At 37.4% G+C, this 16,450-nt stretch overlaps 1 protein-coding gene across 4 annotated transcripts in view; it reads left to right on the top strand.

Moving 5' to 3' along the window:
* Positions 1-16,450, top strand: part of LOC149802739 (solute carrier family 15 member 4-like) — a 56,223-nt gene that overhangs the window by 25,241 nt on the left and 14,532 nt on the right. For 3 of the 4 annotated variants that reach the window (XM_089952145.1, XM_089952147.1, XM_089952148.1), the window contains 4 exons: positions 2,151-2,320; positions 7,689-7,858; positions 8,744-8,930; positions 9,548-9,736. In XM_089952145.1, coding sequence (XP_089808271.1) covers positions 2,151-2,320; positions 7,689-7,858; positions 8,744-8,930; positions 9,548-9,736 — 716 coding nt within the window. The remainder of the gene's footprint in view (positions 1-2,150; positions 2,321-7,688; positions 7,859-8,743; positions 8,931-9,547; positions 9,737-16,450) is intronic. The other variant, XM_089952146.1, reaches the window with a different exon arrangement.

Below are 16,450 nucleotides of genomic sequence, written 5' to 3'. Positions count from 1 at the left end.
TTCTTCTGTATCAATCTTTTAACACGTATTAACTGTCTGAGAGGTGTCGCGCTACTGGTAAGATCCCTTAAGCACCAGGATATTTCGACGTAATTGAAGTCAAAGTAGATTCAGCGACGTCGTCAGTGTCTATATTGATTTGGTTAAAATAAAGAATGTCATGCTTGAACATCAAGTTCATTTTCTAGTATTTCTTGTCATGGTACAATATATCATCTTCATTTTGTTTTTACCTAACTTCCCACCAACAATCATAACCCTAGAATTTCTTCTATTTATACCAACTTTATCCTATTTGTTCTTTTTAGCGAAATTTGAAGAAAATGTATAGCTTTAGGACAGTACTTAGGTAAACTTCTCCGACATTAACAAACCGGAATTATATTTACCTTTCAACAACATCAATTATTGCACTTCTCCAGGTGAACACCTGTAGTCAGAAAAATTTAGAAATAATCTGAGGCTTACATTTTGATTTAGTATCCACATATGTTCCTTTACCTCGTGTGTTTATTATAGCGCTTGTACAGAGAAATTATTGTTCGCTTTCCACATATAGATGCATCGCACGACTAAAATATTTGTTTACAGAAATGTCGCTTAAGCCTGGAAAACATATACTTTAAATATATTATAATTATTTAATGTCGCTTATGAGACACAACACCTAAAATCATCAAAATACTGATTGTATCGCCATTTCTACAGAGTTCTTAATCCTTTGTTTGGACAATAATTCTTATTAGTTTTGCTGTTGTGATCTGCATTGAAATCATTTAGAATTTATGTTTATTTAATATCAATTGTTACTGGTTTGCACCAATAAATCAACAGTGATGTGGATCCTATGAACAAAATGACTGTGGTTGCTACAAATCCAATTTCAGGGCATACAATGAAACGTAAACATTTATTCTACGGATCAATGAATCATTTATGCCAGAAATCATTATTTTTCAATTAAAAGAAATATTAATCCTGTCATTGAGCTTTTGCAGCACAAAAAGGAAAATGTTTGTCGTTCAAGCTGACATTAGCCAAGCTGGACAAAGTTTCTCGAAGAAAATCATATCATAACGATGATTCTGATAATCATATTTTTCTTTTAAGCTACCACAGCATATTTTAACACTTACATGAATAGTACATTCCCCATTTATATGAAGACAGAAGCTGACACGTAAGCAACCAATATTGTAAAATGTGACTCATTTTCTTTAATTACATATGCAGTTTTTTTGGAATAGCAAGAAAGTTTAAACAAGCAAACTTTGTTTGGATAAATACCTTACAAACAATTTCCACTACCTATGTTATTGACTGGAAATAAGGTGTAATGTATTTTGTTGCCTTTTACCAGGTACATATTCAATATAAGTGATAACAATTATAACATTAATCCTTCTTTATATATGTGGATACAATCAAAGAACAGTTGCACCCACCTCTACCCCCACCCCCCCACCCCGGACCGGTAAATTGGAATGTACAGGGCTGATTTCGACAAAAGGAGAGAAGGAATTGTTGTTGTTTTAAAATCTAAGTCGGTGTCTTTATTAAAGCTGAATTTCATACCATATAATGTCACTGGTAGTGTACAGCACCTTCAGAAGTGACTGTCGTTATGGGGACGATCTGTGTGGCCGAGTGGTTTAAAGCGCCCACCGTTACGGATCACTGCCGTCTCACCTCTGTCTGCGTGGAATCGAGTCTCGGGCTCGGCCAATGTGGGTACGTGAGAAGGCTTGCCAGTAGCTTCTCGTGGGTCGGTGGTTCTTTCCCGTGTATTTCCGGATTCTTCCTCCACTACTGATACTTGCCGCCATGTATAGCCTATCCTGTGCTGAAAAATGGCGTTAAACCCTACAACAAGAACAACAACTGTCGTTATGCAAAATTGCCAGACTCGTGATTTGACTTGTATTTAAAAGCCCTTCTCTAAAGACGTATTCTTTATCTCTAAAATTCTTTTAATAGCTTTCGGATGTATTCTCTCGTGCTTAAAATGGAAATTAGCTAGGCTACTTTTATATACCTTCGTTTAGATTCTCTGCTATATTTACTTTAATAAATAGACTAAATACATTAGCATAGGTCACAATTCCTGTTTCAGTTTGAGATAACTGATAATGTTCTTTCAAAATGTTAAGGTATTATTGGGCCAGAAACCTTGGATGCATAGCATCATCCAGTGTGGTCTACCTTCAACAAGAAACAAAACAGTTTCACTGGGGCTACCTCATGTCCATGTTGATATTGCTTGCTGGACTTGTCATATTCAGACTGGGAAAAAACATATACAATCATGTCCCTCCTTCAGGTAAGTGTGACATCTGTGTAACTTGTGTTCCTGGATAAAGTGTCTCTTTTTTGATGAAAAACACATTATACACACAGGAAAGAAAGCTAGGTTTGAACTAACATGAACTTGTTTGATCTGTTGTTTGTAACATAACAAAGCGTTCCACAAACCTATCGGGAAACCCTACTCCTCGAAGATCATAGGCTTTATTCTCTTCGCTCCGAGGTTTTGAAGATTTTTCTAATCGTAGAATTCACTGGATCGGATCACTTGGCTGACTTGAGGCCAATCACTGTCAGAGCTACACTTACATTTAGGTTGCGGTGATAAGTATAAAACATAAATAGTATTTTCTTTATGAATTGCAATTTGGGATGCATATGTGAAATTTGAGCATATAATTTATGTTACCTGATGGGGGAGGGTGTACAGTTGATGCGAGTTGATTCAGACTAAGCTTGACTGACAGTACATTGCTACCTGCTTTGGAATCCGAAAGTAGTCCCAATATTTGTAAGTGTGTTACGTATATCTGATTTAATTTATATTTATTTTAATTTTAATGTTTGTCAGCTTTAAAAAAAAATTATATTGCATGCTATTATAATATAATCTTGTTTACGTGATTTGGATTTTTTTGTTTGTTTTGAAAATAGTTTGACCTTGACAGTTTATTTGGTAAACACTTAAAGTTTACCTGGTTCTCGACCTTAATTCGAAATTATTAACAGCCACGTGAACAAGTTATTTTTTTTTTTATTTTTATTGTGGGAATAATAAGAGTGAGATCGAGGCTGTATTGAATACGTGACCCTAAGCTTGTAAATAGCTTTAGTGAAGTAAACAACTTTTTTTCTCAGAAACAAATGATTGGTTCTTATCAAGGACATACAGGGGCTACGTGATTTTTTTATATGTAAACATGATCAAGTAACCCTTATCCGGGCATATGTTTTACGCATTATTCAAGTTTTAAACCATTGCTTATTGAGAGAGATCTCAGTCTGGGTTTAAAAATACTTAATGTCAAGTGGTTTACTTCGGTTGTGGCCAGTTTTCGAGTTATATGTTAATTTTTCTTCAGATTATTTGGATTCTAAAAGATTAATTCGTTTCTCTCTAAATAGTTTTGTGCTCATACAGAATTCTTTAACAAAGACATTGCTTAAAACATTTTATTCGGATTTCCAACACCGGATTATTGTTTGTGAATAATACAGAATATACGTCATCGCCTTCCATCTTGGATTCTTCGTCGGGACTCGAGCTTGAAAACATTAGAACATTTCAGTATTAGGACTTCTTAAATTGTATTCGTGGACTATTCTTGGATTATTTTTGGATTTGATACTTAAGACCGTAAGTTCTTATTTGTTCATTTTCACAATATTTTTCCAGGGAAATAAATTATTTGTCACATTTTTCAAAGTTTGTTGTTTGCCCTCTTTCTTGTGTTACTGTTTATTCGAGACTAAACACGTAACAAGTGTCTTAACAATTCCAATAGTATCAGGTGTTTTAGTTGCAGTCCTATCACATAGCAGAAAACTCGGTTCATTCATAGCTATTGGAACTATATGATGATTGGAAGTATAGAAGATCATTTGAATTATAGAAGATTCTATAGGTGTAAAACTACATATCGCCACACTCAAACTATTGTTAATTATGAAGGTGCGCTTGTAGATTTTTTGGAGTCGAGACCAATATAATAAATTCGTCCAATAGTTGGAAGGCAGATTTCTTTCCTCTTTTCTGTCGAAGTTTTATAATTTTAGCTCAGTGTTCTTGAGTATTGGTATGTTTGACTTGTCTATGTCATTTATGATATCTAATTAGTCTACAAATAGAGATAATATGATCTCATATTGTGCAAGTCAGTACAGGTATCGTTGCATTATTTGAAACATCTTATTCTTAAAAAAATTCAATAATGCAAACAGTTTCTAAGAAGAGTATATGGCACTCGCGTTACATAAGAGAATAAGATCCATAATGGTGGTAAAAGTATGACATATTTTCACATATCGATGAGCTGTCAGAAGGATAGTCATCTTTAATTTTTGGTCCGTTTGAGTTTGATAATTCGATCAGTTTCGATCAGTTTGATAATTCGATCAGTTTTGTTAAAGTTACAGATGAATAATGTGTCGTCAAAATTATTTTTCTGAGAGCGTTTTTATTATTATATTTGGCAAGATCCTGTACGTGACTGGGTGAATCGGGTGGTCAATAAAGTGTGATATACTGTACTTATTTGATCTCGATGAATATTAAATTTCTAAAGCCAACTACTTCATTAATTTCTAGATAATTATTATCGAAGAGATGATATGGTTTACTTTACAGACACTATAACGCTGCCCCCTCTCAAAGACAGCTCGTATTTCTTTCACACTTATAAGGTTTTCTACATCTTCGCATGTAAATACTTATTATTTCATAATAATTATAAGTACCTAGGATTTTGTGCATATGAGTTTATCATATAATTCACTGATAATAGGATTTGCACTACTTGTTAATTATACACTTTCAGTGAATATTTAATACATGAGATAAATTTGGTATATCTAGCCGAGATTTAATTTCAGTAGATATCTACCTGCGAAATTGATAAGTAACTTTAAAGCTGGCAAAGATATTTTGATCATATTAGCTGCTTCTGACCTCGACCATATATTTGCATAGCTGTGCGCGCTCGATTTTATTATTGCACATACAATACATTTCAAGTCATTTGTCAAACACACACACACACACACACACACACACACACACATATATATATATACAACGGAATCCCCATCGCCATCGAATCTCTGTAAATTACTGATTAAAATTCTCTCTCTCTCTCTCTCTCTCTCTCTCTCTCTCTCTCTCTCTCTCTCTCTATATATATATATATATATATATATATATATATATATATATATATATATATATATATATATATATATATATATATATGCTTATCCATTGACTTAAGGGGTAGATCTAGGAAAACGTTATTTGCATAGCAAAAAGAGGTTAAAAAGGAACATAGCTATCTGATTATATCTATACACAGGTGTTCTATTTGACTGTATCAAGAATGAATGGATCCGTACTCTCAAGCGGGAGATATACATAATATTGCAAAGTAATCTAGATAAGATTGAATCTCCATTTCCATCGCAAACTATAACTAATTTAATAGATAAAACGAAACCTTTCATACTTAGGCCGACTAATATTTCTTCTATCTCATTTTGGGTCACAAAGACCCGTTCTTGTATTGTTGGTCTCTAAACATATATGCATCACGTTACTTGACACAGAAAAACAACATGGTTTACATTACACCACGAAAGTATGGCGTTAAGATAAATTTAGACACTAACCTGAACTCAAGAATTCAATAAGAAAATAGTTTTGTTATAAAGAAAGTGGAATCAGATATACGCTCATACCTGGCATACAGGGAATATATATATATATATATATATATATATATATATATATATATATATATATATATATATATATATATATATATATATATATATATATATATATATATATATATATATATGATCATTGCAGTACGTACAAGTGATTGCGTGTTAATCCTGACCATATCGTGCAATCCGGGTATCATTTGACATTTAAATTACCCAATATTAGTAGACCACACTTTCTGTATAAATTCAGTTTCGATATTGCTCCACGCACGACAATTAAATGACAGCAGGCAATATGAAATTTTATACCAGTATATATAGTTCTTTTCTGATAGTTATAACAGTACCATATTGTAGATTCACCTTCCAATTAACACTAATCACAACTAAGAAATTTGTGATGTCAATATGATACAAATTTATAGTCGAAAATGGTCGGTTAGGTGGATCTCACAAAGTGGATTCAGAGGAGGTCAAGGGAAGAATCCATGTACTTAAGATAAAAGACATCTACCTGATAAAGCACTAAATGAAATACTGATATATTTTATAATGGTTTTCATAAAGCGATATTGAAATATATCAAAGGGAGATAAATGATGTTGTCAGTGGTGTCACCACTTTTATCGCCACAGGTGCGATATAAGTTTTGGAAATACTTTCTCTTTCTGTTTAGGAAGTACATCTTTCTGTCTTTATTTAATAACTATCGCTGCCTTATGTTATTCTGACCTGTATATCCACATAACGGCCTATGCCATTTTCTCTTCCTCTTGTCCTTCTATATCCCTTCTTCATTCCACTCTTGAAGTTGAAACATTTATTCACATTCTGTCAACTTCACTCGTGCAATCTTTTTTTAAATCTACTCACAAAACGATGATATCCTTTATATTACCTTAATTTCTAAGGTACAAGTTAGGCGTATGTTGGTTTCATAAACATAAGTCAATTACAGACTTGCAAACCATATAGACAGGTAATAATAAAAAAAATTCCTGATTCAGATTAAATGCCAGATAATCTTTTTTTAATGATTGCCATAACCAAAGTGTATTAAGAAAAAAGAAAATTTGAAGATCTATGAACATTGATTTCCTTACTAAGAATTCAGTTCATTTTTCACGGTAATATGATGTTCCCATCACAAAGGTTCGAATTTTCCAAAATTTGTTTCTTCCTTTAACTGTCATAGCCAGAAATATTTATTCACACGAACAGATAATGACAAAACAGAACGTTCTAGGACTGTTTGTGATATTTGCAACATTAGCTTGGAAGTCTAGCAATTAACTGAGAAACTAATAGTACCAATATTAAGGCAATCCGATAGGAATTTGACTATATATTAGTCTTTTCTCTTATAAAATAACGCCGTCAATGATTGACGTACAAATGTCACCTTCCACGCAAAAAAAACATGTATTTCTCCTCAAGCAATAATGCCTCACGCGATCGTGTTTTCACATTTCGTTTGGTTCAGTATAATAAACAATATATTGTACTTGTTTGGTGGAGATATGGAAATGGGTTCACAAGTCATGTTCCAACTGAGCTTCGCCCTCGTGAAGCATGACTTGCCTTGGATGAAAAAACCATCATATCTCCCTCCTAACAAGTGCAATAAATGTATACTATACACATTGAAGCTGTTACAATTATTTCTCCTGACTCGTGTTAATAATACTTTTAGTTCCATTGGATAATGACGCGTCAACCTCACCACATGACAGTAGTTATGAGAAAGTGTCGTTGAAGTTAATTATGTCCATATTTTTATTTAATAATTCTGATCAGCGGAAAAAATATATGTAGTACAACCACCTTTTATAGAATAAAATGTGTTGCTAGCAAAAATATCTGCTTATTAAAAAATATAGATCATATTACGTTTGCTGCAACTGAAATGAAGGAAAAATCAAAGATGTAATCATTATTTCCAGAAAGCGTATTAAAGAAGGCATTTATAATGTGCTGCAACACCTGGAGGAGAAAAAGACAACACTTTGAAGTGAACCAGATCGAAACATCATACATTCATGAAGTTAAAAATGTGCTTAAAATTCTTCCTATATATGGTTTCGTTACAATTTATTGGATGAGTTATGCACAGGTAAGTAATCAGTGTAAAACAAATAAGTTTATTTGTCTATGCAGGTGAGCCTATGCGGGAATGAGTTATTTAAGATAATGAGATTACTCTGAAAATTGTTTGCCTGTTCAAACGCCGTGTTATACTCAAGAGTTGATGTAAATTACCGATTAAAAATGGGAAGTAGGGCATGTAAATGGCCCTAAACATGTTCATCTTATCAGATGAACATTTGTCTTTGGTTGAATGATGAACATTTGTCATTGGTTGAATGATGAACATTTGTCATTGGTTGAATGATGAACATTTGTCATTGGTTGAATGATTTACATTTGTCATTGGTTGAATGATGAACATTTGTCTTTGGTTGAATGATAAACATTTGTTTTTGGTTGAATAATGAACATTTATCTTTGATTGAATGATGAACATTTATCTTTGGTTGAATGATGAACATTTGTTTTTGGTTGAATGATGAACATTTGTCTTTGGTTGAATGATGAACATTTGTCATTGGTTGAATGATGAAGATCTGTCTTTGGTTGAATGATGAACATTTGTCATTGGTTGAATGATGAACATTTGTCTTTGGTTGAATGATGAACATTTGTCTTGGGTTGACTGATGAACATTTGTCTTGGGTTGAATGATCTATAACATGAAGCGTAAAAATTATACATGGAACTATACTTCTAAGCCGCATCATAATTTAACTATATCGACATTAATGGTGAATGGAAAAGAAAATGTGTATCGTCTCAGACCAAGTAGACAACAAGGTTGCCTATTATTTGTTGGGGTTTTTTTTGTTTTTTTTTTTCTTGTCTTACTAGTTTCTTATCAAAACTGAAATTGTATTGATAAGTGTCCATGTAAGCCTAAAACTATTTTCATCCTCCGTTTTAGATGTCAACTTCTTTGTTTCTTCAAAGTGAACGTTTGGACATAAGTTTTGGCGATGTTACTATTCCTCCAGCGTTTCTAATTTACTTCAATGCAGTAATGCTTGTTTTATTCATTCCGCTGATGGACTTCGTTATATACCCCCTATTGATCAGATGTGGCAAAGGTCCAACCAACATTCAACGAATAGGTGCGTAGACTTTCTCTTAACGTTCATTTCAAGTGAGAATTCAGCAAACGAACTGTTAGTAGCACAGAACAAATTTAAGGTTAACTTGTATTCAAATATGCCTTAACCTACAAAGATTCCCCTTAACATTTTGTATGGTAACAATATATAGGAATATATTGGTCTGGACACGATTCCTCGAATACCTGCATAGAACCGAAGCAATGCGAAGCTTAATAGCGCTGAAACTAAGAAACCTCCACACTTATAACTTTCTATCGACATACATAGATTGGGTTCCTATACTACTTTAGTCACTATATTGTGTACTACATGCACTCTCTGTAAACGTTTACGGTTAACAAATAGACTGTAGTATATGTTTAATTCATGCGTGTTTGCCAACATGGGGATAACTAGTTTAGCAAAATGACTTAGTCAGTATTTAACAATCGTGATCACCAAGATTTTATTGTCATGTTGAATTACAACCAATCATAAAGACATGATTTTCTAACCATTTCTAATTTTTTTTTTTCGTAGTTATCACCCTAGAAATCGTCAGCATGTGGGCTCCTTTCCTCATTTATGCATCACTGTTTATTGGTGCCTTTGTTTATCTGCTTCTTCGATTTCAGGAATCGGTATGTTCCTAGCTGTGCTAGCGCTATGTTATGCCGGTGGTTTGGAACTATGTCGAAAGAATCATGGGCATTTTCAACAGGAAATTTCAAATATATATTACAGTTCGTCGAACATGTCCATATTTCATCAGGTGCCTGTATTTACCTTGCTTGGACTGAGTGAGATCTGGACCGGTATATCAGGTTATGAAGACTCATTAATACCTCTGCCTCTTTGTGTTTTGTTTACCTTTTCAAATTTAATTTGTAATTTACCTTTCCCTCTCGTTCAGATTATCTTTTAAAAGTAGCTGTTATTCGCGATAATCCTTTGTTCTAAGTTTAAAAAGCGGCAATCACACGATAGTAGTGAAGGGGGACACCCTACGTACAATGGGAATTAGCATTACAGAACCCCTTGGGACACTCTACGTACAATGGAAATTTAACATGGCGAAAAATCGTGGGACACTCTACGTACAAGGGAATTTAACATGGGAATAAATCGTGGGACAATCTACGTACAAGGGAATTTAACATGGGAATAAATCGTGGGACACTCTACGTACAAGGGGAATTTAACATGGGAATAAATCGTGGGTCACTTTACGTACAAAGGGAATTTAACATGGGATTTTTTTTTTTTAAATTTTTTAAAAAAGGGTAGGCAATGGAAAGGCTATCTCTTTTCGAGATATATGGCTGGCCCTGAAAAGGGCCTTTGGTTTATGTTAATATGCCCTTAACATAAAGGGCATTTGCGACATCTTCTTTTCCTCAAACTTCGTCTTACAGCAGGGCCATACATCAGAGTCCTCTTGAGGCAACCTTGTCTCTCTATATAGACTCTTCTTATCCACAGGCTGCTGTTGGTCCTGTGGACAACGGTCCACTTGGATCGGACATACATGAGCATGTCCGTCCTGAACATCATTGTTGACACAAGGGTTGAAGATTCAACGTCTGTCCACATGTTGAGACTCCGAGAATAGGTGAATCAATGCAGTGAACGGCGCTTATTTATAGGTACAGGAAGAATTAAAACGGATTGAGTTCATTCACCAATCCGAACACGCGTTACAGAATTCAGTCAGCTCGCATCCAATCCGAAGAGTGCAGTCTGTGACGTCACGTAGTCTATATAGATTCGCTAGCGCTTGTGTGCAGTCAATCTATGCGACAGTGATTCAACATGACGGAAACTCAGAAAACGATCCATTGGGGTGCACCAGCAGGGGAGACTGCCCAAGGGAACTCGGACTTACTTTCAGAAGAGGTGAATTGGGATTTTGTGGATTTTCTCTCCTCGCAAGAATTTGTTCCGGAACCTTCGTTACCTTCTTCATTACCGCAAGTGGAGAATTTTAGACAGAGACAGAAAGAAGAATTGGAGAAATTTATACAACGACAAAAGGAAGCGGAACAGGCTTTTCTCCTACAGCAACAGCAACAAGAAGAAGAGGTAAGAAAAAAACAACAGCAAGAAGAAGTAGCAGCAAAGAAACAAGAGGGTGAAAATCAAACGGTCACGGTACTGTTGGACATTTTAGCGGAGTTAAGAAGTCTGAAACAAATGTATCAGACTTCTTTATCACGACCGAAGAGAATACGACCTTCCCGAGCTAAACACGTCAACCCTGTGACTAAGCCTACCGTACCACCCTTAGTGATTTCAACCCAATCATTATCATCATCATCAACATTACGCAGTCCAGAAGTAGGCCTTGGCCGTGGCAAAGGCATAAGGCAGTTAAAGTTGATTGCTTAAACTCACCCTTTCACCATGAAGAAAAAGGCCCTTTTCAGGGCCACCCACATTTCTCGAAAAGAAATACAATTTCAATTTGCCAATAACTCAAAAAAAAAAAAACCCCACCCATTTTACCCTTATAGTACGTGTCTGTGTATGAGTGTGTGAGTGTAGCTTCTTATTTTAAAATCACAACTCAAAGACACTTACCTTTTATCATTCATTTATTCTTTTCTCCATTTTTTACAATCCAATTCACAACACAACACTTTAATAAAAAGTTCATTGACTTCTTCTTTCTCCTTGTTTACTCTCTCTGTTTTTTAAATTTCTTCACCGTCTTTTCCTCATTTTCTTCCCTTCTTCTTTTCTTCTTCTCCTGTTTCTTTGCCTCTTCTAAATAGAATTGTCTTTTTTCTTCCTCTTCTTTCTCTGAAGAATCCCTCTCTTCTTCCGAAGAATCCCTCTCTTCTTCTGAAGAATCCTTCTTTTCTTCTGACTCCTCTTGTTTCTTTTTTGGGCAATCTGGAGACCAATGTCCTTTTTCTTGACAATAATAACAGGTATCTTGACTTTTGTCTTTTTTAGTCCCTGTTTTTGTTCGTTTTTGACGGTCTGGACACTCTGAAGACCAATGCCCTTTCTTCTGACAGATATAGCAAGTATCTTGACTTTTATCTCGAAAGGAAGGAGAGTAGTCCGTAGGCTGGTCTGAAGAGAATTTTCTAATGACCCCTCGCAAAGCTCTGACGAAACGTTCCATCTGGTTAGTCTCTTCCATCGTTGTGCTCGGCTTGAGAGTGAAATGAATAGTGAAAGGACAAGACACACACCCTTTTATATACGCTGGTCTGCTATGACTATAAAGTAGCTTATGGTGTTTGAACTTGAGTCATTTGACTTTTTGCTTTCAAGATGAAACGATCCCATTCATTCGAGAAGAAAGAAGAAGAAAGTAAGAGGCAGAAACGTGATCTATCGCCTCGTACCAGGGCTGAAATCTTGGCACAGATTCATGCCAGTGATTTTGAAGAGGACATGAGTGAACCAGAATCCGAACCCTCTAAACCAAGTTAACCACCTTTAGTCAACCCTGAAAAGTACTATTCCATTCGAGAGACGGAAAAGCGCTCCTCTAGAAAATTTAGAACCACGGCTTACAAATACACAGTGAAGTTTAAAGATTTCAAGGCTGAAGTGCCGTTAGAGAAAGCAGAAGTGTTCATCACTGAGGTGTGGGATTCTTTGCTCACTGCACTCAAGCGACAATGTCAACCCAAAGAAGACGATCGCTTGAGACTTTCCATACAACACGACGGTTTGAAATCCCCTGTTTGGATCGAGTTTAGCACCCCTGCAGAATTGACTGCTTCCAAAGTCATGGACAAGATTCAACACGTACAACAATCTAATGATCAGTTTGACATCACCGATGGTAAAGCCACACTGGACATGACCTACGTCTCTCCTCCTCAAGGGACTGGACGCAAAAAGATGTTATTGGTGGACGACCTTTGCAACACCAAAACGAGTCTCGTCCGAATTAACAACCCTTATGACCAGATGTGTTTAGCCCGTGCCATCGTGGTGGGACGAACCTATGCCAACAAGAACGATACGGTAGAATGGAAAAGAACCTGGAACACTATTCAACGTTCCTATCGAGCCAAACAACGAAACGAAGCAGAACTCCTGTTGCAACAAGCCGGACTGTCCAAAGACACACCCTGTGGCATTCCTGAGATGCAAAAATTGCAAGATGCCCTAGCTCCACGATACACCTTGAAAGTGCACCCTCAAGAAGTGCGCGGGTCTCTGTTGTTTCGAGGCCAAGACTTTAAGGACGGAAAATACATTCATCTTTATCATCACGATGACCATTTCGATACCATTACCAGTATCACTGCATTCCTGCGATACGGTTATTACTGTGAGAAATGTGACCATGGTTATAACAATCGAGAGCAACACAAACATTGCGGATCGAAATGCACAGGATGTTTGGCCTCTTCACCCTGTCTGAGCGAAGAACCAGTGCCTTGTTCCACTTGTCTGCGCACGTTTGTCAGCCCTACCTGTTACCAACAACATTTGAAGACGCAAGGTTCACAGAAAAAATGCGCTTGTCAACTCCTGAGATTGTGCTCTACGTGTGAACAAGTCATACGTACCAATAATACCAAGGCACACGTATGTTCAGGAAAGAAAAAATGTCACATTTGTCACCACATCGTGGACTTGGAACACGAATGTTACGTGCAAAAATACCAACCCCCAACAGAGAAAGAGGACGGTCACAAGAAGAAAGGCAATTTCATCTTTTTCTATTTCGAATGCATGCAAGAGACTGGCATTCACATTCCTAATTTCTGCGTGGCTCATCGAGCGTGCGAGAAGTGCATTCAAGAACCTATCTTCAGTCATTGCCCTCACTGCAGCAAGATTCCCGGAGGGCGTGAAAAAATCTTTCGGGGACCAAACACGTTAGCCGATTTTGCCCAATGGGTCTTAGACCCCGTCGACAAGACGTGGAGCCAAGAGGACATCGAACGTTACGGAGATTGTCATCGTCATGCCACGGTGATGGCTCACAATTTTTCCGGATACGATGGACAGTTTCTTTTGAGGTACTATACGGAACAAGGCACCGAGCGTCCTAAAGTGACTTTGAACGGAGCCAAAATCATTTTCATGCAAGTGGGACAAGTACAGTTTAAAGATTCGATGAGTTACTTGGCCATGCCTTTGAGTCGAATGCCTAAAACGTTTGGAATGACAGAAATGGCTAAAGGGTACTTTCCACACTTTTTCAATACGGAAGCCAATCAACACGCCGTTCTACCCCATTTACCTGAGGCTCACTATTACGACCCCGACAACATGCGTACCGAACAACGAGAAGCTTTCTACGCTTGGTACCAGGCTCACGCCTCGGACCCTTTCGACTTTCAGGAAGAAATGCTAAAGTATTGTCGTTCCGACGTGGACATTTTACGGCGTTGCTGTGGAAAATTTCGAGAACTGTTCATGGAACACGGAGGGGTTGATCCTTTGAAAGAAGCTTGCACCATTGCCAAAGCGTGTTCCTTAGTGTATCGACAACGATTCATGCCTGAAAACACCGTGGCTGTCATCAGTCCTCAAACGATCCACTTTGTCAAACGTCAATACTCGGTCAAAGCCCTACGTTGGTTACATTACTTGTGCGACAAGGAAGACAAGTGGATTCAGCATGCCCGCAACGGAGGGGGCGAAAAGACCATCGGAACGTATTCGGTCGATGGCTGGGACTTAGAAAACCCCAAGATCGTGTACGAGTTTAACGGTTGCTTATTTCACGGATGTCCCGTCTGTTACCCTGACCGTGGCACTAAAAATCAGTTTTTGCAACGAACCATGGAAGACTTGTACCAGGACACTTGTCAGCGGCGCCTAAAGTTAGAACAGGAAGCATACCAAGTGGTGGAAATGTGGGAACACGAGTACGATCACCGTATGAAAACCGATCCCGAGTTTAAATGCCTCGTGGAAAGTTACCAGTTCATGGACCCGCTGAACCCGAGGGATAGTTTGTACGGAGGAAGGACCAATGCCACCCGTTTGCTGTACCAAGCCGACGAAGAGAAAGGAGAAGAAATCAAATACTTGGACGTGTGTTCGCTGTATCCCTACGTGTGCAAATATTGTCGCTTTCCTGTAGGGCACCCGCAATTGTTCACGGAACACATCGACCTGAAAAACATTCGACAATACGAAGGCTTGATCAAGTGTAAAGTTTTGCCTCCCACGAACCTATACCATCCCGTCTTACCTCACCATTGTCAAGGCAAACTGATGTTTCCCTTGTGCCGTACTTGTGCCGAAACGTGCAACCAAGACCAACCTTGTCAGCACAGCCAGGAAGAACGGGCCTTGACGGGAACCTGGGTCAGCGTAGAATTAGAAAGAATACTGCGACTTTGAAAATCGTCTTCAATCGTTCAAAGGAAAATGGCCTAAGTATCTGGGAGGACCGACCCCCGAAGAATTAGCCAGAGCCGGATTTTTCTACTTGGGCGAAGGAGATAAAGTCAAGTGCTTCAGTTGCGGTGTGTCACTTCACCACTGGGAACCGCAAGATTCGGCCTACGTTGAACATGCTCGATGGTCACCGAATTGTCATTACTTACCTTTAGTGGGACCGAGACATTGAAGTAACTTCTTACCATAATAATCTGTTCATGAATACTTTACAAGAGAACATTCGTGCTTTGTCTGTGGAGTTGAGAGAACGCATTTACCGAGAGCTGGTCAAAATACAAGTGAAACGTAAAGAACAATTGCATCCGTTACGTCACCGGTGTTTGAACCACTGGTACCTTCAGGCTATACAAGGACTGATTCAATTGAAAGTGTTCCATTGGACAGACATTGATCAACGACCTCCTGGTTATAAAAAGGAATGGTTTGGTATTGACGATTCTATCTACTACATGGTAAACGTACTGCATCGAATTCCAGAGGAAGAGTTAACGAATTACCAACATCTTTCACGCAATGTCAACTTAGTGAAAGAGGAAACTTCTGAACGAATTGTAATGTGTAGATTAGTGGTGAAACGATTTAGATTCGACAATGAATTAAAACCATGTTTGTGCAAACAGTACATTTCTTGTGTCAGACCAAAGAGGATTTAGTATGACCTATTCATGGATACTTTGCTAGAGAACATTCGTACTTTGCCTGTGGAGTTGAGAGAACGCATTTACCGAGAGCTGGTCAAAATACAAGTGAAACGTAAAGAACAATTGCATCCGTTACGTCACCGGTGTTTGAACCACTGGTACCTGAAGGGTATAAGAGAACTGATTCGTCAGAAATTGTTTCAATGGTCAGACCTTGTTCAATACTTCCAGGCCCCCGATGATTCACGTGTTGATCATTTTGGTTACTTCGAGATTCACCTAGAGCAACCCATTGAGGAAGACGAGGTAAAGGATTACCAACATATTTTCCGTGGAATCTACTTAGCGGAAGAGGAAACTTCTAATCGAACTCTGACGTTTCGGTTACAGTATGCAAGATTTACATTCCCCACTGGAGAACGAAGATCACTGGCTAGAAAGTACGTGTATTCTTTTCGAAACAAAGAGACTATAAAAACAGGCAGCTATGCCACGACTTATGTC

The sequence above is a fragment of the Sinohyriopsis cumingii genome, chromosome 3, assembly GCF_028554795.1.
Source record: "Sinohyriopsis cumingii isolate HCF-2022 chromosome 3, ASM2855479v2, whole genome shotgun sequence".
Lineage (NCBI taxonomy): Eukaryota > Metazoa > Mollusca > Bivalvia > Unionida > Unionidae > Sinohyriopsis > Sinohyriopsis cumingii.
The sequence above is the reverse complement of the archived record's forward strand: the minus strand, read 5'-3'. Positions and strand labels throughout refer to the sequence as shown.